General features: G+C 42.2%; 1 protein-coding gene across 1 annotated transcript in view; it reads right to left on the bottom strand.

Annotated features, from left to right (window-relative positions):
• Window positions 1–4,726: 4,726 nt before the first annotated feature.
• GCN1 (GCN1 activator of EIF2AK4) overlaps window positions 4,727–21,335 on the bottom strand; it is a 43,343-nt gene continuing 26,734 nt past the window's right edge. The window contains exons 35-58 of the mRNA XM_054392996.1: window positions 21,045–21,166; window positions 20,628–20,742; window positions 19,987–20,166; window positions 19,439–19,659; window positions 18,655–18,723; window positions 18,367–18,505; window positions 18,045–18,241; window positions 17,556–17,698; window positions 16,682–16,799; window positions 16,309–16,524; window positions 15,845–16,009; window positions 15,265–15,426; window positions 14,715–14,807; window positions 14,339–14,482; window positions 13,133–13,402; window positions 12,752–12,865; window positions 12,023–12,253; window positions 11,266–11,459; window positions 10,594–10,708; window positions 9,393–9,489; window positions 8,347–8,495; window positions 7,676–7,780; window positions 5,979–6,197; window positions 4,727–5,397 (exon numbers count right to left, since the gene is read on the bottom strand). Coding sequence (XP_054248971.1) covers window positions 5,272–5,397; window positions 5,979–6,197; window positions 7,676–7,780; window positions 8,347–8,495; window positions 9,393–9,489; window positions 10,594–10,708; window positions 11,266–11,459; window positions 12,023–12,253; window positions 12,752–12,865; window positions 13,133–13,402; window positions 14,339–14,482; window positions 14,715–14,807; window positions 15,265–15,426; window positions 15,845–16,009; window positions 16,309–16,524; window positions 16,682–16,799; window positions 17,556–17,698; window positions 18,045–18,241; window positions 18,367–18,505; window positions 18,655–18,723; window positions 19,439–19,659; window positions 19,987–20,166; window positions 20,628–20,742; window positions 21,045–21,166 — 3,704 coding nt within the window. The 3' untranslated portion in view covers window positions 4,727–5,271. The remainder of the gene's footprint in view (window positions 5,398–5,978; window positions 6,198–7,675; window positions 7,781–8,346; window positions 8,496–9,392; window positions 9,490–10,593; window positions 10,709–11,265; window positions 11,460–12,022; window positions 12,254–12,751; window positions 12,866–13,132; window positions 13,403–14,338; window positions 14,483–14,714; window positions 14,808–15,264; window positions 15,427–15,844; window positions 16,010–16,308; window positions 16,525–16,681; window positions 16,800–17,555; window positions 17,699–18,044; window positions 18,242–18,366; window positions 18,506–18,654; window positions 18,724–19,438; window positions 19,660–19,986; window positions 20,167–20,627; window positions 20,743–21,044; window positions 21,167–21,335) is intronic.

Genomic DNA, 21,335 nt, shown 5'->3' with positions numbered 1-21,335 from the left:
TCTGCAACAATATTTGTTCTCACTGGTACTTGAACTCCTGATACCAAACAATGCAGTGTTTTGGTACAGAATAGGTAAATTAGGGCTTTTTTCCCCAGTTAGGAAGGCTTTTCAGGACATATGTAAAAAAAGGCAATGTGCTAGGTATTGCACCTGTCTTACATTTTTAATTTAGCATAGATTCAAACCAAAATATGGACATGGTTATTTAATTCAGTTAATTTTTTAATTTTACAATTCATTGACACAACTATCTCATTAACATGCATTTGGCTTACAAGTGAGAAGAGGAGCTGTATTAACACTGAGAAACACAGACCCCTATGGTCAGCTGAGCCTATGAACAGGTGAAAGAAAGATGACAGAAGTCAAAACCAGGTAACTTAAAAATACCAATCCATAATGCTTTTTATAATTAAAATCTAATCAGTTGTTCTAAGGATACTTCTTTAAAGGGTAGGGTACACTTGCTTTGAGGGTCTTTTTGTGAGACCAAACACAAGTAAAGCTTGAAATGAGTGGATCATCACCACTGCAGACCATGTTGGTAACTCTGGGAGAGTCTTTATGTGCCAGAACAGGTTGTCCAGGGAGGTTGTGGAGTCTGACTCACTGGACAGTGCCCACAGCAACCTGTTCTGCACGACTGTGCTTTGCACACAGGAACTGGACTAGCCGAAATCTAGAGGTGTCTTCCAGCCACAACTGTGCTGTGAACTGTGAATGTTCCCTAGAGAAGGACAGATAGTTTTAAGCAGGGTTGCTTTTTCTCATAATACTGACTTGAAAGCTATAGGCTCTTTTCTCTGGATTTATACAATAGGGTTTGATGAAGAGTGCTACGAATACATTTTTAAGGCAATTGTCTCTACCTATTTCTACTTTCCAGTTTCTTCTGTATAGCATATGTTGTATGATTCTACAGTTCTATTCATCCAATTTGTATGCAGTTCATCTGGAAGCAAACCAACCCAGTATGGCTAAAATAGCATGTCTGGGTTGAAGAGAGTTTTTTTAGCACATAAAATTCTCTCTTCTAAATATGTCTCATCAACAATATGGCTAATGTCTGTGGGTTTAATTAAATCTTCCTCAATCTCAACCTTCAAAAAAGTATTCTAGCATTCTAGCATGTCGAGTCCCACAGGTGCTGAACTCCACTTAGATGACCTCCATCTCATATTCACTTTTCAGCTTGAGCACTTAAAGCACCACTCCCTGCAGCTCATTCTGTGTTATCCTCAAATCTATGATGTAGCTGAGGAGCAGGAGGAAGGCTGGGGTGTTACCAGATGTGCGTGAGTATCCTTTAATAGACACCCTGCCAGAAAAGGCTTTGCAGCTAGCCCAAACCTATCCTTGTCCTAAAGCAACCCCCGCCATGTATCACCCACCCATTAAAGCGCTTGGGCATCCCATCAAATAACCCAGAGCGTGCCCTGAGCATCAGGCTAGCTGAAGATGCTGCATGGCCTCAAAGAAAGCCCTTGAATCCAGCATATGAACCACCAGCTCAAACCCTAAATGACAGTAAATCCCGTTAGCGTATTTTTAAGTTCATGAAACCTCATCAAGTCAAAAGCATGAGGTGGTGTCATGTTACCTGATAACATGGACAGTACAAGCTGTGACTTACCTAAAAGAAAAAAAAAATCGAAGTATTTGAATGTTTTGTGCTTTCATATTTGTCTCTTTTCCAATGGAACTTTTAGCACCTTTTAAGTTTAAACGCCTCTCATAAATTATTTTTTGATCTTGAAATACACACACTCAGAGACACTTGCTTGACAGTTCAAAGATGTTTTACAGTCAGTTGGAGGGGAAAAATATCTTTTACTGACAATTGGTATTTTTAAGACGTGAAATGAGAAAAAAAATTAATTCTTTAATCTCCATGTTTGCACAATCAATTTATCAGATCTCATGTTGTGGCAAAAAATTATATGTGTTTTATCTCTGATGTATTATATTGCAGTGTGTAAAATAGTTGAGTGAAAAGGAGCTATCAAACCCCCAAATCCAGTGTTGTGCTGTAATTGAATCAGCATATTCTCAGCAAGGGCAAGTGAGCTCCTGTGTTTTACTCCTCCCTCTCAAAACTACGGAGTGCAGAAATTCAGCAGCTGTTTGGAAAGATGAATGAGTTCCCACTTGCTGCTACAGAAGGTGGAAATACAAATCATCCCAATACTCTTAATAAAAAAAGATCTTACTGGTTAACATTAGTAAGTAAATAGAGAAGGCTTTGCTTTAACTGGTAATTTTCTTTCAAGTTTATGTGAAGAATAAATTAGAACCCAAGACAAAACAGGCAAGCCAAGGTGCCCATGATCAAGAGCTCAAACAGCTGGTAGAAAGTTGGAATTTTTTTCTTCCTTCCTGCAATGATGCAGTGAGCAATTCCAATACCACCACTGAGCTCTTTGCCACGTTTAGTAGTTTTTGAATGGCGTAAAATTGAGTCAGTGCACACGTGTCTGCATTGCATAGTTTAACTGTTGTTCCTCCCTTATCCCCAGAAACAGCTAATTCATTATAGATTGAACTAATTCCAGTGCCTTGAGACTGCCAAATCCTTAAGAGCATTTGCTGAGCTTTCACTCTGATTATTACAAATTCAGCGCAAAATAGAGTTTTAAGATTTCTAAGTATTTTGGAAGGCAAAATCAGAATTAAAATCGCCTTCAGGATGCAGATAAATGTTACAAAATAAGTAGATAATAATTGCAGGTAGGCCAACTGGAAGGTACTGTGGTTCTGTAGAAATAGCCAACTGCATAAATACAAGATTGGAATTAAAGAGCCAAAGAGCAATTTTGTAGCTTGGCTTCACAGCTGATCACAAACTGAACACATCAACACCACTGTGCTGTTGGAGAAAGAGAACACGCAGCACTTGTGCTGGGATCAACAGCAGTGTGTCACATAGCAATTGGCAAGTCATGTTCTCCCTGAGGGAACCTTATCCAGCAGTGGCAAATAGAATGGAACGAGGAGAAAAGGTTGAGAGGCCTGAGACTGTTCAATCTTGAGAATAAAAGGCTGAGAGGGAGTCTTCTCAATGCTAAGAGAATGGGGCCAGGCTCTTCAGTGATGCCCAGTGATAGAACAGGAGGCAATGAGCACAAACTGGAAGATAGCAAGTTCCGCCTAAGCATAAGGAAAAATTTCTTTGCCATGAGGGTCACTGGGGCAGGCTGTCCAGAGAGGTCGTGGAGTCTCCTTCTCTGGAGAGAGACCTGCCTGGATGTTGTGATGCTGGGCAGCCTGCTGTGGGAGACCCTGCTTTAGCAGAGGGATCGGACAAGATGCTCCGCAGAGGTTCCTTCCAATTCTCACCATGCTGGGATTCTGTGAAATACAGAGGGCAGCAGCATAGGTTTAGAAAACAGGAAAATCTTGGAAAACACTTAGAAAAATCTAAACCTGTTTCCTCCAGGGGTGAGAACACTGAAATGATGACACAGTTGCTGAAAAAAATGAGCTGGTTTCAGGGTCCATAGGAACAAGACAAGCAGCAGTGGGCTCAGGTAGCAGCAAGGAAGATTATTTTTCTTACACAAGATAAGTTCTGACAGTCTGAAAAGTTTGTATCGTGAAATGGGGCATAGAGGTGTTACGGAATCCCCATCACACAATGCTATAAAAAAATAGCTACGTGAAGGTCAGTTAGGAATGGTTGAGCTGAGCCTCTTTTAGGTAAGGGGTAAACCAACCGATTTTCCCAATACTTGCAACAGCATTCCAGTGACTGCCACAGCAGATCCATATTCAACAGCCTACACCACAAGCTTGGGAGCTGACATAACATCAATCATATTTTGACAGGTTCTTGTATTTTTGACCAGAATGAAGCACAGCGCTCCCAAATATCTACTCCAGATTGTATCTTGCTGTTTTGATGCATTAGTACGGTGAAAATAAAATGTTTTTCTGTTTGCTGCTACTGCTAGAGCAATTGGCACATGGTTGTAGCAGAATGTGTGTTCCCATGTGGTTACATTTCATCCTCTCAAATTTTACGATGTGTGGTGGTGTGTTTCTCTCCTTTGTGATGGCCTGAGCCGTCCAGAATTACAAGCAAAGAAGATCTCCCCCCACACACCACCCATCCATTTGAAACAACAAATGTTAATGCTCTGGCTTCCCAGGTACAACTAGTTTCTGTGTAGTTTCATAAAGTGAGTAAGGCTCACCTATTGCTCTACACAGAATAAGAAGCGCATTTTTCCTTCTAAAAATCTGTATGTTCCAGGATGTTTTTTACTATTTCCATCAAGTGGTATAAAAGGTAATCAAAATACTTTTTTAAAAATCAGGTCTGTGTGGCCAGGTAAAATATTTTGTTCTTGGAGTAGTACAACTCCTTGACAAAAACAAACTGTTACGTTGTTAAGTGCCAAGTATCTTGTGAAGCCTTTGAAGATGTAAAAATAGAGGACCTGTCACAAGCTGAATAAGTAAAAAAACTGTCTGTAGTTAAAAATACTTTGGAAATTAATAGGAGTAATTACTCACAAGTCTCATTAAATGTCAGTTCTGAGTTGGTTTTAAACCCTTGCTTGCCTCAGTTCTGCAAAAGGTGTTTATAGATTACAGCACTACCCACTCTGCAACCTGTGTGCCCTAGAAAAAGCAGGGCCAGAAAGTAAATCATGGTTTTGTTGACAAATGAATTTGTAAAAAGAACAGTTTACACAAGAAGGATCAAAGTCAGAGCCTTTATTAAATGTTCCTTCTTTAAACAGTCTGGATTTAATCCCCCTTTCTCAGCTGTGATTCCTAAGGCTATCTTAAATACTTAGTTGTCCAGGGATTTTCGTCTTCAGAACCGTCACAAGCAGCAAGTTAGCAGTACACAAAAACAATACGCTTTAACTTCCACCGAGTTCTACTCCTGCCTCACAGGGTCTGTGGAAAAGACCAACAGTGCTGCTGGCGCTGCAGTTTTTGCACAGACCCTGGAAAGGAAACACGTGTCACCAGAGTTTGAGCCTGATGTGCCACAATTTCCCAGTATCGATTAGTATATCTGTTTCTTGCACGTTACCTATTTCAAAAAGGGGACCAAATTTTCAATTTTTAACTAACATGGGTCTAATTAAGGCTATTCTGGTATATGTGATACTAAAATACTCTCTGCGAGTCCTTTTCATGAAATCCCATCAGAATTAACATTTTCAAAAATGAAAACATTTAAAGTAAGTGTTGGAGTTGAAATGCTGATGCAGCGCTTGGTTCAGTGTTGCCTTTTCTTCTGGAGCTTTATTATCACGTCAGTATAGTGTCATCTATCTGTTCATCAGAGTCAGCCTGGCCAGCCAGTTTCTTCAGGGATCTCCTGCAGCTTTCGTTGAGAAGCTCCAAGCTGGCAGCATCTAGAATCTTGGACACTGACTGTGGGAGGAAGACAACACCCATTACCGATTCCTTATGACACACCATTCAAACTGATAATAAAGGTAAGTGCCTTACAGGCTTTTTTTATTTAAAAGTCTTTCAAAGGTACCAAAGTCCTTCATTTGTTTTTCTGATTCCAGACACAGGAACTATCCAAAAGCAGCTAAGACTTACAAAAGAGGTCTGGAAATGGATGGACGAAGTAGTCAATCCCAAATGACTCTTTCTAGCACCACTAATGCTGCAGTAGGACTACACAAGTGACAAAAGCACTAAAGTAGTTCAAGGAACTGCAGCAGAGTAAGGGCTTAAGGCATTTTTGAAAGCAAGGCTACCATGGTTAAACCTGGGAAGTATGTGAGATACTTCCATGTAGTAGTACTGCACCATGTCAGCATTGGTCATTTCCTTGAGGTTAGCATGACAATACTGATGAAGGCTTAAATGCAAACAGGAACATCCCACTCCATGTGTTTCACAAGAAACTACCAGCACCTCCCGAGGCTGAAGCACAACACTGAACCACGCCAATGTGACACAGCCTTTCACCAATGATGACATTTTCTGTTGTCTCATACCTCAAGCACTTCTTCACCCGCTCTCATCTTCAGAAGATTGACAATAGCTTGGTCGCTGTAGGCTCTCACACTGGTGTTTTTGTCCTTTGTGTTATCCAGAAGCGCTTTGAGAAGGGGTTTAATTGTCTGAGGATCCAGTGAGGGAAGATGGTTTTTATTTGCCCACCAAATCATCTTTTCTGCAACTAATTTTATGTCGCTGGATGAATTCTGAAGACACTAAAGGAGACAAAGATGGACTTAAATTCAGATGCACCAAGGACAGGTATTTAAAGCAGGAGTTTATCTTTTATCTAATACAAGTATTTTAGTAACAGGAAACCAAAGGGACCTCAGGGACACAAGAGACAAACTCGCTACCAACAAGTTTTTCTGAACTGTATGACAGTAAGGGAAGATAAACATTTTCAAAACAAAACCTCTAAAAATGTGGTTGCCAACATGCTCAGCTGTCTCAGGAAATGACAATGACCACTAAGTGCAGACAAAGCTGATGGTGTTAGCACCTCTGTAAAACACCCTAGTAGCCAACTCAGGCTGTGGTTGCAGTCAAACAGTGCATCTCAACAGTGGACTTCATTTTAAAATTAAATTAAAGCTTTGTATTTTTTTATCTAATCTCCACACATTCAAAACATGAAAGCTAATGTCTGAATGTCAGATGCATTGTTAATACTGTGATAAAGGTATTGTGACATTTTAATACAGTATTATTTTACAAATTGATATATAAATGTGAGATTTCAAACAAAAATTCTCCTTTGAAGAGTGGTGCCCTGCGTCGTGTCAACGTGCACACATTGTAGTTTCTCAAGTAAATTGAAAAGAAGTGCAAACACTGAAAGCGTAACACATTTGTACTTAAAGGTGACAGACAAAATCAAAAGCAGTTCTGCTTCAGCAATTCTCCTCACTCTATCTTCCTCTATCTTTTCTAAGATATTTAAAACATCCTGAGGTTCTCGTGTTCAAAATTTAGATTCTGGCTACCATGAGGGATGCTTTCATGGGGAGTAGGAGAGAGGGGAGGAAAAAAAAACGGCAGGGGGGATGGGGGACAAGCAAAATAAACCAAAAAAATCACACACTAAAAAAAGCCAGAATAAAGAAAGAAAGGAATTCTGAGGTAGAATATTCAAACAGATATGAATTGAAAAGGCATTAACTTCAGTACTCTCTTTTATCTGAGTCTTTCAGAACTAATCCCCTCTACAATAGTGGAATTCAAGTACTGCAGCAAAACCAGGCAAGGTGAGAGTTGGTATTCCATGCATTTCTAACAAAGATCCCTTGACCTTCAGCAACCGTAGAAAAGTGACAACTCCCCTCACGCTTCCCTGCTTCTCTGACAGCTGTTTGTTACTGCAAACAAAAAAGTGAATTCACAAGAATCAACCTGAAGTTTACCACAGCAAGATCAAAAGTCAGATTTCCATAACTGAGTAGGGATAGTGGTATTGTATCCACAACTGCAAAGCAGGCTGATAAAGTGATGCTGTCTGTACTTTGCCCCATAAAGAAATACCTAGATTTTCATGGATCAGGGGATTTAGAGCTTCTCAAGATAAGGCAACCAAGCTGCCAGTTTGCTTGCAAGGTTCCCATATAGACACTGATAAAGAAAACCACCCATGAGTTAGCTCAAATACATGGATCACATGAGAACACTACCAGATAGTTACCATAAAAAGTCTTACCTTAATAAAGAGGTTGGAAAGTTTTGGAGGCAGGTTCCCTCCTCCTTCCATGTGGTATTTCATGAGAAATCCCATCCCTCTGATACCACTCACTGCAATGGGAATCTTCAGCACAAAGACAAAAATGAGTATTACTACAGCAGAGTTCAACAGCCTTTATAACTAGGCTCATGGTCTGGTAAGCTTTTGTGGAAGGCTAAACCCAGCTTTCAAAAACACTGTAGCATGCAAAGCAGGAATACCTTGGGTTAATGTTGTTGGGCAATATGATGAAAATATCCTAATGCAGCTATAAGCCACATGGAGTAAAGGTGGCAGGCCTCACAGAGCCTCCACACTGCCTACACCAAATTACTCATTCAATCCTCAATTTAAAATCTTCCTCTTAAAATGAATTACTTGGATTTCTTGTAAACCTGGCCTGTGCATGAGAACTTCAATAGGGAAACAGAAGGGCAATTTACTCCCAGTGAAAGCTTTTATTTAATCTTCATCTTCACAGAGATCAGAATTCTCAAAACAGTCATGTAATTTCAGTTTAAAAACCACATCTAGCTGAGGGAGACTTCAGATTGCACTGGGGGTTTTTTGTTTGGTAAGACAGACAACCTATGGCAATACCTTTTAAAACCATTCCCAGCAGGCACTTGTCACAGAACTCACCCACTCACCCTGTCAGCAGTGGCATTGCTGAGGATCATCTCCTGGACACTGTTGTAGTATTTGGGGGAACACAACCTGCTAGGAGCAACGTTGACAGCCACAGAGAGAGCGAGGCTTCGCCCGTGTCTCACCATCCAGTCAATGCCTGAGACATCTGCTGCAAGTGACAGAAAAGAACAATAACATGGCTCCTGCTATCCAGTTTCTTCATCTAAGAAAACTTCTGTCAGTATGTCAGTTTGCTTCCATAAAATGAATTATAAGCAATGCTTTGCCTCCTCCACTCCTCCCACAAAGCCATCCGAATAGTGCTAAAACAACACCTTTACCAGACAGGAACTCCAAAGCCAGTGACTCTTCACTGTTCAACCTAGTTACTTCTGATGGTCTCAGTCACACAAGATCAGCCCCATAATGCTCAGTGCATGGAGGAACTTAGCATGAGAATTACACAACGTCTGACTAGAAAAACTGTACAAGTCATCTGTAGTTTGAAACCAGCTAACAGATTCCCTTTCTAGTGCCAAAAAGGACAGTAATCCTGTGGCACTCTCAACCACTATGAGCTCCTACAAAATTCATGCATTTATCTAACTTGGAAGCAAATTAGCTAACTCTCCAAAAGCATCTAAAGGCACCAGATACAGTCTGCAATTAGCAAAAGCTAATCTAAGATAAAGAGTGTCATTAAAAGAGGTGGAATGGCCCTCCTGTCTGCCCTGCCCGGCCATCCTGTCACCTCACGTCCTCTCAGTAGCACTAGCAATCACTTAGCCAGGTTGGTACTCTCATCAACTCATCTGCAAACAAATCCAACAAAAAAGTATGAATAACCCCAAATTACAACTACCTCCCTGTGATGCCCTGTGCACCAGGGGCATACAAATGAACAGCATCAGCAAAGAAAAGCACAAGAAAATCTAGAGTAGAGATTCAGGCTTAAGACAAAGAGGAATAACCTAAATAATTAGTCACCGAGTTTGCTAAATCAGTGGCTAAGACATTTTCCCCTGCTTTCAGAATCAGTTCAGTCACCATGAACAGCTTCACTTACCCAGCAAGTGCTGCTGGAGAACAGTACTGAGCTCCTCTTCAGACAGAAATGCACACAGCTCAGCTAGGCAGCCAGCCGAGGCCATGCGGGTGGCATCCTAGTGAGGAAAAGAAGAAAAGGGTAACACTGGGTAAGCTCAATGCACATCAGAGATAAGGAGGAGGAAGAGCAACTGAGAAAAGATGGTATGAGATAAAAAAATAAAGGGGGAAATAAATAGTAGTAGCAGTATTTCACTCCTACTACCTGTGGATTTCTGCCAGTTTGCAAATATATAATGGAACTTAAAGCCAGATCCAGTCAAAATGCCAGCAGAGGCTGAAGAATTACAGACCTTAGATAAATTATGATTAAATGGGAAAGTTGTAAAGCAAAAAGTGAATGTTTTAAAAAATGTGTTTAGATTCACAGTCTAGAAAGTGTTACTTCCAGCCATCTCTAGATGGGTTCTCTATCTCATAAACTCATGCTACTTTTCAAACCTCCAGGCTTTTGTTGTTCTGCCTTGCCTGTGTGACCATCCCAACACAGCTCCTCTCCACCCTGAAACTTCCTATCCAGTGGGAATTTTTCAATTCTGTTTCCAGCATGCCAACAAGTTGCATGTCTGCATGGCACCGATTAAGACATAAGGAAGAAATTATTAGATGATTAATTTTAATGTAACAAATGGTACCATTGCTATCTGCCACACACAGTAGACCTATATTAAGCTTGGAGAGCTCCTTGATCATTGGAGAAAAATCTGTCATTATCTGAAAAAACTGTCACACTAAATGATAAACCCCACCTGAGAGCCTACAAACACATCTACGTGCACAGTGAAGGTATTGCAGGTATTCGCCAAGATAAATGCAAATCCTGACTGCAGAGCTGCAGGTCAAACCCACATACATGGTTGCTAAGGAGACATTAAACTCAGGGATCTTCAGAATTTCCAGTAATTGGGCTGGAGATCTCCCAGTCCTTACACCTGAGTCCCAGCTAAACACACCACAAGACTCCAGCAAAATGGATTTTACAGACCAAATTCCATTTGGCGAGCGATGCCCATTATGTGCTTCTTCATATAAGTTTCTTTCCACTTTACCATATGCAATTTACCCCAGAAGTTTCTTTGGAAAATAATTCTGTTAGAAATTTCAGATTTTAAGTAAGACTATCTAGAGCAGGGATCCTTGGCAGCTGGCTGACACAGTACCTCATCGTGTCCCAGCATCCCCAGAAGCACAGTGCTGATATTCTTCCTAATTGCAGCATCTACTTTTGCACCAGCTCCTCGTGTTACAAACCGCAGAGCTTGCAGCATTGTGTCCCTAGAAGTGAGCACAGGGTACAGTCAGACACCAGCTCTCCCTGCCCTAAGGAAGAGATTGAACTCTGGACACCTGTCACAGTTTCTTACACAGCAGTGACACCAACACAGCTTGACAACCAGCCCTAATGGCTGATACTCTGCACTGCTGAAAATGAGAGTATTTCCACCTTGGCGTACTTGTGTCTGTCACAGTGTATTTTCTGACTATTCAAACATTAATAAAATTCTCAAATCAAGAAGTTAATTTCTTAGGGATCTGTGCACTTAGGATACAAGAGCAGCTGCACTACTTCAGGTCAGACTGACAACCAGTACAGTCTTGTACCTGAAAGTTGGCTGCAGTGGGGTGTATAGAAGGTTGCAGCAATGCTCCACACAATGCACTGTCACAGCTCAACTTCTGACCCAGGAAGTCCCTATCATCCACAATGCTTGATTAACAGTCAACTGCTTTCACCCTCAAGTAAACTTTCCTCTCAGAATTGGGGGTGTGGTCATCCACCTTTCTTTCATCCTTACCAAGCAAGGTTGTCCGAGGTATCACTTACAGCTTACCTGATGGCAGAGTCATCGCTGGAGCGAATTCCGTTGAGCAGCTCTGTGAAGAGAGGATCCACTTTCACGTGGATGACGATGAGTTTACCGAGAGCATCAGCAGCTTTGAGGCGAACGGCACGGTTTGAGTCTTGAAGAGCTTTAGTGAAGGTTGTTTGCAGCTGGGGCAAAAATGGTTTGAGGGCAATCTCAACCTACACCAGAGATGAAAGAAAGGAAGGTGGTGCAATCCAGTGTGAAATGGCTAGAACTCAAAGCCTGAGCATGGCCTCTTCTGCAGCAGACATCACACACAGCCCTTTTTCACATCTAACACTACTGAAATAGCAAAAACATGACACAGTATTTCAGATCTTCGTGCTGAGATACAAGGGTAACATTGCTGAAAAACTTTACCCTCATGAAGAGCCTTTTGCATACAGAGCACTAAATAAAAGCTCACCCTAGTTCAATGATGAACACAGGATGATCTTTGCATTTAGCAGTTCACAAAAATGGTGGACACAGGAGAGATTAATTACATGGTAGTTTTTGATCACCTGACAGTGGGATCAGCATTTAGCAGTATTTCCAAGAATCCCAGTGACTCAAGCTTTGCCCAGAAGCTGCTGGAGGAACACAATCCAATCACACTACCATTCCTAAATATCCAATCCACACTAGCAGACATCCAAGCTGCATTTACAGGAACAGCAACAGGTATCTCTGAAGGTTATGATGGAAAATGTTCACAAACCATAGTTACACTGAATTTTACCTTAGCAAGAAGAAGGCTTAATGTTTCAAGCAGAGCCACCTTGACATTCCAGCTGAACCGATCTCCCAAGATCCGAATAAGTGGCCCAGTAATGCTCACCACAGATGGTTTAAGAGCTTCAGCAGAAGTCAGCTTAATAACCAGCCCTAAGGCCTTTGCTGCCTCCTCCTTCTGCTCTGGATTACCAGTTAAAACACCTTCCCGCAACACCAGGAGGATGGAAGTCACTCCCTGTCATGAAACCAGATAAGAAAGCTTAGAAGCCAAGATGCAAAAATATATACCTTATTTTTGCTCCTGTTATGCATGAGATGCACAAACTTGGAGAGCTTCTCTCAATTTCCTGTTGACCTTCAGCTGCATGCTTCCACATTCACAGAGCTACTTTTATATGGTTTGATTTCATGCATCTACGCCTTCCTAAGCCAGTTGCTATGAGAAAAGTGGTAGCGGCTCAGGGAATTTCTAAACCAGAGAAATTTGGCACAGAAGTCTAGCTTTACTCCCCCACAAAACGCAGCCAGCAACCATGACTTACATGCATAACAGAATTGTCAAAGATCTTGTTACAAAAGGAATCTACTGTGGGGGTAACTCAAGAGCAGCAGTAACCTACAAAAGGTCTCTCCAACACACTGCCAAAATAATCGCTGCTTCAAACAGCTATAAAGTCTTATCGGTCAGCTGTCCCAAAAGGTGGGTGAAACCAGGCTCATTCTGATCCTTTACCTTCCTAGGAATGCAGAATCCTGGCACATGCTCGCCTTTGGCCTCATTCCCTACAATCCGGATATCCTTGTGCAGGTCCTCAATGAGAGCAAGCTGGTTCCCAGCATCTAATTTCTGCAGGAGAGAGGTGCAAGAGAAAAACGTGCCACTATGACAATCACTTATTTTTTGTACTTCTCAGGTGTGTCAAGATGCCTCCTTGTTTACAAAGTCAAGGTGTAAGAGTCAAGCCCATCTTACAATCCTCCAGTCTTTGCAGTGTTTGTAAATGTAATGTAGTTCAGAATCAAAACAGAAGGGTCACTTCAGGCACTATGTTACCAGCTAACCCCCTCTCCTTTCCAGGCTTTACCACTGTAACCTTTTTAAGCTGCCTCTCACCTTGGTGATGGAATTAAGCGCATCCCAGCTTTCATTCAGAACAACAGGGTTGGTGTCATTAAACAGACGTATCAAGCCTGAAACCAAGCTCCTGAGATGACCAGTGTAGTCTGCTTTTGTCTTGGAGCAGTAGATATTCAGAATGACAGCTGCTGCCTGTCTCATTCCCAGTTCAGGGCTGCGGGTAGCTTCTAGTAAATCTTCAGTTATAATTCTTTGTCCAACCTCATCTTCGACCGACAGGATTACAGACTGGCAGTTTGCCATTTCCTGAAGAGTCCAAATTCACTTTCCGTTAAGTCTCAAATAGAACAAAGCCACACTTAGCCCCAAGTTTCCCCCTGTTATTCACAGCATTGTCTCCTAAGAGGAATACTACAGCATATCCCACTTGCTAATTATTGCTTATTAGGTAGCTAGTCACACCACAGCTTGATTCAGTCCTGGACAGGCCTTATAACCAACTCTCAGAATTGAAGAAGTGACCAAACTCTGCAGAACTGGTTGCTGCACAGCAGCTGCACAAGGGCTAATTTACAAAACTCAGAGCACTCAGTCTCCCCATCCCACACAGCCGTCAAGAGACTGTGGGTCTTGTCAAGTACCATTTTTTGATGTAGGTAGTTTAATGCTGTGTGTCATAATTACAAGGATGTCTGTGGGTACAGAGATCTCCAGACAGACTTGGGGCTACAAGCTGAGCTAATGGGCATCCACAGCAGACAGGGCAGAGGACTCTGTCACTAAGAGTCCTGATTCACTAACTTACGTACATGCCTATCTGCAATCACAACTCCAGGACATCCTCTGGAGTCCATATACCACGTTTCAGAAGGCAGTACAGGAGGAGTGCTGCATGCAAAATAGGAGATTTCCTCCCTTCAGCCCTTTAATCTCTCAGTCTTCCACATCAAGAATAAATACAAAGTTAACTAGACACTCTGGCAGTTCTCCAAGAATAAGTGAACTGAGAATTGTATCTTGTTGCAGGCCAAAGAGACTTTTATATGGATACAAATAGATCCGGAAAGCATACATTTTTTGACTCACAATATGCCACCAGGCAAAAAGCCTCATCCTGAAGGAGCTAATGGACTGAATTAAAGCACGCAATCTGTGCATCTAGAGAACACAGACTGGGAAGTAAAGCTGAAGCTCTATCTTCAGGCAACCTGTCATAACAGAGAACTGAGCCCTGCTACTTGCCAATTGTTCTTCACTGGTCCCCAGCTTCTCTTTCAGGGCAGACATCATAGCAGGCAGGATGACACTCAAGTGCCTTGTCAGTGCATCCCCAGCCACTGATGATAGGAAAGCTAGCACACGGGTGTTCACAGGGGGAGCAGTCAGCTGAAAAAACCCAAAACAAACCAGAGTTTATTCAGAAGGAATCTGACTTCATCTACAACATGAAAAACAAAAGTATAAATGCATCACAACTCAAATGAGAATGTTTTGAGCATAAAATCAGAAGAAAATCCGAAATTATGCTCTTCCTTTTGACATATTCCTTCAAAGAAAATTGGTAGTAAGCAGAGGAAAAAGCTTAGTTCTGAAGTTTAAAATTTGTGTCTGACTGTACCTTTGGCACCAAATAAGGCAGCACCACACGGCTCTTGACAGCCATAACTTGTTTAAGACCATCCACAGCAAAGTCAGACGTCTCTTCATTATCCTACAGGGAACAAGAAAGATGCAAACTTCAAAGGTGGTTTGTGACACACCAAGCTAAACCCTATTTCAAGTAACAATTCACCATGTGAACATACAAACAACCCCACAAACCTTTTTATCAAAAAACACTCTCATGTTGTAGCAAAACCCCACATTCTTTCACAATTGTTCTGTCACATCAGAACAATTTTCTGCATCAGGAATGGTGGCCAGACAACTTCAGCAGGTGATGATAGCAATTCCCTAGTGCAGCCAGATGTAGTAATTCTTAGGCCTAGGTTTGAGGTACAAGATCTTCCCTGCAGATGGCCAGAATGACTCCATGGAGTCTTAACAGAGCTGCCATTCCCTGGGAGGTCTGCCACTGCAATCCTGCTTCCCCCCTTCAGGCTAATTATTCAAAACCTGTCCCACGTCATCATTAACCAAGTTGCTGACTGATTTTAAGCAATGTTTACCAGCTGCTTCAGCAAAAATGGCAGGATATCTTCAAGAGCTTGATGTCCAATTGTTGAGTGCAACTGTTCAAAAGTTTTAGCTGCAGCCTCTCGCACTTCTTCCAGAGGGTCGCAGAGTGCTTTTCGCACCGTAGGAACTAGGGACTCTGAGAAAAGCAGTACCTAAAGGTGCAGAGATGACACTGCAAAATCTTTAAAGTACAACAGACAGATGTATCTCAGTGAAGTAGCTTAAGGATGCAGAATTTGCACACGAGAAACTAAATTGCTGTTTGCTTGAAATATTTTGGGAGAAACCCAGAATTAATTAACACAAATATCTGCAATGTTCTAAGGCTAGATAGTGGATGATTTCTATTAGTGTAGCTCTCAGAAGTCAGAAATGTGCAATGTTGTAATGTACTGATAGACAAAAACGGAAACATTTGCCTGAACAGCAACTCAGGTTAGTTCTAAGCCCTGAATTCAGCCCACAAAACAGGTCCAGCACTAGTTGTATTGTTCTGTCTCAGCTGCAATACCTGCATCATAACACAGCTATCTGGAAAACCTGAGATTTCACCTTCCACGTGGAACTTACCGCATCCCTGCTGGTAGACTTCATTATCTCACTCAATCCAATGCAGACTCCTTGCCTCTCATCACTCTTGTCTGACCTCAGTCCATCCTCCAGAATGGGAATGATTTCAGGAAGGATCTTCTCTCCTAACTTTCGGACAAGGTCTCCTAATGTCCGTGCTGCAACCTGTCCCAAGAAAGGTACTGATTGACTGACCTCCTGTTTTGTAAAACTTATGAAATATACAAACAGTATGGACAGAGAAGTAGGAATGGAAACACCACTACGATAAATAACCATAGGGAAACAGCTGGACTGCCAGGGAAACAGTGGCCTTCAGCAAAGGGAGAACTCAGGCACACTCATGCTTAGTATGGTCAAATTAATGACAGCTTCGGGATGATTTCTAGAAAGGAATTTTCCTGTGTTCCTCAGGAATTACACAGTCACCTGCAGCACTGGGAGGGCATCAGTCAGTTTCTCACCGTTCGCTTATCCGCACAAGTACTGGCCAGGAATTTCAGCAGAAGCCCAAAGAGGGTTGGTAGAATCTCCCGCAGCGTGCGGGGAGTGTTGGAGACGACGATCTTCCAGACGTGCAGGGAGGCCTGGCGCACCACCAGCTGGGTGTCAGAGCGGCCCATGTACAGCCCTGCCAGCACCCTGTTCCTCCTCTCCACACCAAGAGCATTAATAATAGCCTGAAAAGAAACACCAATCGTATTATCCACTCCTGAAAAGTCTAAAAAGAACAAAATAAATGACTATTTAACGTTTTTCCAGCAGGCTTTCCATGATGATTTAAATAATATGAAAAGAAAGAAGCCCTAAAGGCACAACAGACAAGAACAGCTTTACCTTGTTTGACTGGGCTGTTCCAAAGTTGTCATCCTCTGAGGCAGTTTCTGTGGTCATTTTTCCAGTGACTCCTGAGATATGGAATAGAAGATCTCCAAGGAGCTGAACTGAGCTAAATCTGGCAACAGGAGCAAGTCAAGTGTTACGAACAGGGTATTCAGGCAGTACCTGTCCAGTATGACAGGACGTCAGAGACAGACGTGAGCAAACTGCAAGGCCAAGAGCTAGGTCAGGACTGAAATGCTGCACGGGCTGATGTGCAAGCTCAGTCTGCCCACCTGACTGAGAAGAAGCATGCTAAAGGGAAAGGGAAGGAATGAATCATAAACCGAAAAGGGCTGAGAATTCTGGTATGAAAGCAATCAATCAGGGAATAGCCTAGACTTTAAACAGGAACAAGACACGGCCAGTGTCTGACTGAGCCCAGAAGGCTAAGTGCACTCATCAGCTCTCAGGTGACAGAGGCCCTTTAGTACAACTGATTTTTGAGCAATTGCTATTAGATGTGAGTGCTCCACTGCCCATTTCCATACACAGAGAACAGTAACTTACTCAGTGTCTTGTAAAATGAAAAAAAAATGCCTAACAGCTAAATATTGCCACATCAACTGCCTTGGAAGCATGTTTCAGAGTCACTACCAGAATTAGTGATCTAGTAGGAATGCTTTGCAGGTAACAGGAAACCTGATCCACAGCTAACAGGGCTTTATAGGCTCCATGCTATAAGGCATCACATTCAAATCAGCAGAGAGACATTTGGTTGTGCTTCCCAGAAGGTCTCTGCATTTGCTTAAGGAGCAAGATAGAGTATAAATCACACCAGTTTTTCAACCATGGTAGAGAAACATCTGTGCACAAGGTGGTTATCCCTTACCTTATCCTCCACAAGTCATCAAAGAGGCCATCCTCAAGCTGTGGCAGCAGCAGTGCAATGGCAGTCTCTGCGTACATGCTGATGATTCTCTGGCCAGCGCGCAGAGCAGTGTCCCGCACAAACTCATTCTCATCTGCCAGGGCCTGAACAGAGACAGAAAAGGCTCTGTGAGGGCTGGGAGTTTTCAGCACTACACAAAAACAACAGGAGGAAAACAAAACAGTATTTTGTTTGTTCGGCTCTAAAAAGTACAAACTATGGAGTTGTGAATGCACAAAGGTGGTTTCAAGAAATCGCTGGTAACTACAAACGAAAGTAGCAAAATAACTTGGAAGAAATAAATTATAATTTTAATTTTTTTTTCAGTACTCCAGCAATGCTGGACAGATCTCTGTACATCCCACAATTACTGGAAATAATGCTTAAAATACTCTGGAGGTTTCTTTTTATCCTCTAATAAATAAAATTCTTCAGGCCTCTACTACATACCTTAAGGATACAAGGAATGATAGGACCAACATAGGGAGTAAACTTGTCTCCAAAGGTAATTGGCAGGTAGTTGAACATCATGATATAACCATCTCGTACATGTGGAGCAATATCCACTTTGCTGGCTGTAGCTACAATCTCTGGCATAAGTTTCTCCAGCTTTTCTACCCCCAGACCAGCCATAACTTCAGCCAGACCTGGGGAAAAACAAAACAAAACAAAACCAAACAAGGAACAGAGATGATATACACAAGGAATAGGCAGCTAATCTGAGTTAACAGGACAAAGTCTGAGCCCAGTATTGAGACACAACTGTCCCCACCTTGAGCAGCACCAGATCGATCCACTGAGCTCTGTTCATATGTCAGTGTCTCCATCAGCCATGGCAACAAATCCTCAAAGCACGACTCTCCCATACCCTTCACCATGGCTCCCAGTGCCTTTGCAGACACCGTACGAACCTGGGAGACAAGAGAAACAGAGATCTGCAAAACATCCAGTTAAAGTTACCAAGACAGAGGTGCCAGGCTGATTACAGCTCCATGGAAGAAAAGGACAAAGTCTCACCTAATGCACTGAAAGACAAACTGTGTTTGTACAAAAGACTTACTTCAGGTACAGGATCCAATAGAGATGCCTTCAGTCCAGGAGTCACACTGGGCAGGTAAGGAGCCAGATCCTGAAACAAAGAGGCCAGAGATTCAAAATGAGAAAGAAAGAAGTAACTTCACATAAAATGCAATCAGCCCCTTATTATTAGCAATCATCCATAACATCCTGAGAGTTTGATCAGTTGCTTTCACAATCCTGCAAATAAGCACACTGAACTGTTCTCCAAGTCCAAGAAACAACACCAGGTCTGTGCAGATCACTCCAAACCTTTTGGATGCTCACTCATAACCCAGCACTTTGTGTCTGTGGAAAATCCAACCCTCTTAACATTTATACAAGGTTTAAAGGTAGAGACTGTCAGCACTAAAATTAAACACAGATCTTTAGCCTACAGTGAGGGTCTACAAATACTTTTCAAACAAACCCTGGATCCATTTGTAAGCAGCTGGTCTGGGTTTCACTGGTATTGGCTTTGCTTGTCTGTTTGTTAAGGCATTTCATGTATGGTAAAAACGACAAGACTTTTTTGCAGGGATGAATCCAGTAACAACTAATGACCACAGGACAAAACTGACAGTCTTAAGCACCTGAGAACTGTCACTGTCTTTACAGCCATTATCTGTTCATTGACACACATTTATTTGAAGAAGCTGCATTACAGCTGCTGCTCTAATATTATCAAGGTACCTTAACAGCAAAATCCCAAATAAATTCTCTCTAGTGGTTGCTCTGTTATCTCCCACACAGTAAATACAGAATGCAGAGTGTTGTTAGCAGCCTACCTTCTGATCAGTCAGGGAGTACATGTTCCCAATGATCTGGGCAGCCATTTTCCTGGTGTCAGTGGAACGATCCTGAAAAGCTCTCTGAACAATCGGCATGATCAGCGCTAAGGATGGAGCGTCAATGAAATGGACAAATTTGGTATCCAGCAGAGTTTGCAGACACTTCTGGGTCTTTCTGGAGGGGTCAGTGAGAGCATCCAACAGAACTGGAGCAATTGCTGAGTGTTTAAAAAAAAAAAAGGGACAAAAAAAGATTTATTTGTATGTAAACCAAAATGTATCAGGGTGAGCTGGTGTCCTCTCATGAGATGTTTCAGATCCTTCTACAGCAACTAACAGCACAGGGACAGAGGAAACATTACGAACATCAGCTGACAAAATGGATAGGAGCATTTTAAAAGCCTTGAAGCTTTCATGTTACACTTTTCCAGGAGCAGTTTCATTTCTGCAGAAGTTTGGATTTAATCCTAAATGTTGTGAACATAAACCTTGCTATTATAAACCATGGGCATGTCAGGACATTAAGAGACTCAGATAGCTCTTACCAAGGATCTCTGGGTTCCTGATGACAGACCCAATCTGCCTGAGGGCTTGCTGACCTGCATTCTGCACCTTCACATGAGAATCTGTGAGCACTTCGGTGAGTTTTGGCACAATATTGGGTAAGCAGGAAGAGAGCTGTTTGGGAGCACAATAGGCCATAGCCCCCAGCAGTTCCACTGATCCTGTGCATGGTGTACACAAAGGAAAACAAACAAACAAACAAACAAAAATAGACAGCATTAAGAAGAGAACTGAGATGATCGGGTTTATCTCAAACGCACACCTACCAGTCAGAGAACACAGAATGGCTGAAATGTGTTAAGCCCCTTCAGAGACATTAAAAAATCTTTGTTGTTGTTGTTGTTTTTTTTTGGGGGGGATGGGGATGAAACTTCCAGCTTCTGGAGTTCTTTTAGAAAGAGGGGGTGGTAAAAAGCGTCCCTTTGAATTTGCTGGGGGAAAAATAGTTGCTCAAATGGGTCACGGAACTCATGTGTATCTCAAAAGCTCTAAGTTCTGCAGTCCCTTATGAGACAATAAACTATCAGGGTGAGCTGTAGGGATGAAGGAATAAACAAGTGGAATGACAGCAAAGGGAACTGTGGGTTACTCTCAATCACAGCAGTCAGATATTGGTCCCTACCAGCTTTAGTTCTCCAAGATTCCTCTTCTAGTGCTGCAAGAAGTGACGGCAAAACCAGCTTCACTCCATGAGTACTCAAATTGCTCATCACAGCTTTGGCACAGTCATCTGCAGCCTCCAAGGAGAAGAGAACATCTATTTAACAAGCTGTGTCACAACACAGTGTTTTTGTTCCCCAGAGACTCAATGGGAACAAAGCCTTCACGTAAAATAGTGTCCAAGTACAATGATGCAGCCAGCCAAGCAGCTTCTAACAGCCAATGAAATAAGATGCTTTCAGTTATGAAGAAGATCCAATTGTTATCAGTGGTATCTCAAGGGACAGGTCACCTTCTCAGTTTGCCTAGTTACACTCATACCCATTCCATTTTGGTTTTCTCTTAACACTCTATGTTCTCAGAAGTTTCAGGCATTTACCTCTCGCACGTACTGGTTCCCATCTCCAAAACAAAGCAGCAAGTGAGGAAGCACATGAACCACATATGGCTCAAAGAGCTTCCCAAGCATGCTGCAGAGCATCTCGAAGGCAAACAGAGCCCCTAAAGAAACAAAAAGGACAGTCTGAATAAAATACAACTTCATTTGAGAGGATGGCAAATGAAGATAAAATTTGCTAAATATCTTTAAAATTTCTCCCAAAGTACTCAAATCTCACAGTTTAAAGTCTCTTGCCTTCTTGCACTTGTGGCTAGTGCTGTGGTGGGCATT

This window comes from Indicator indicator, chromosome 26, assembly GCF_027791375.1.
Source record: "Indicator indicator isolate 239-I01 chromosome 26, UM_Iind_1.1, whole genome shotgun sequence".
Taxonomy (NCBI): domain Eukaryota; kingdom Metazoa; phylum Chordata; class Aves; order Piciformes; family Indicatoridae; genus Indicator; species Indicator indicator.
This window is presented reverse-complemented; position numbering and strand designations above follow the sequence as displayed.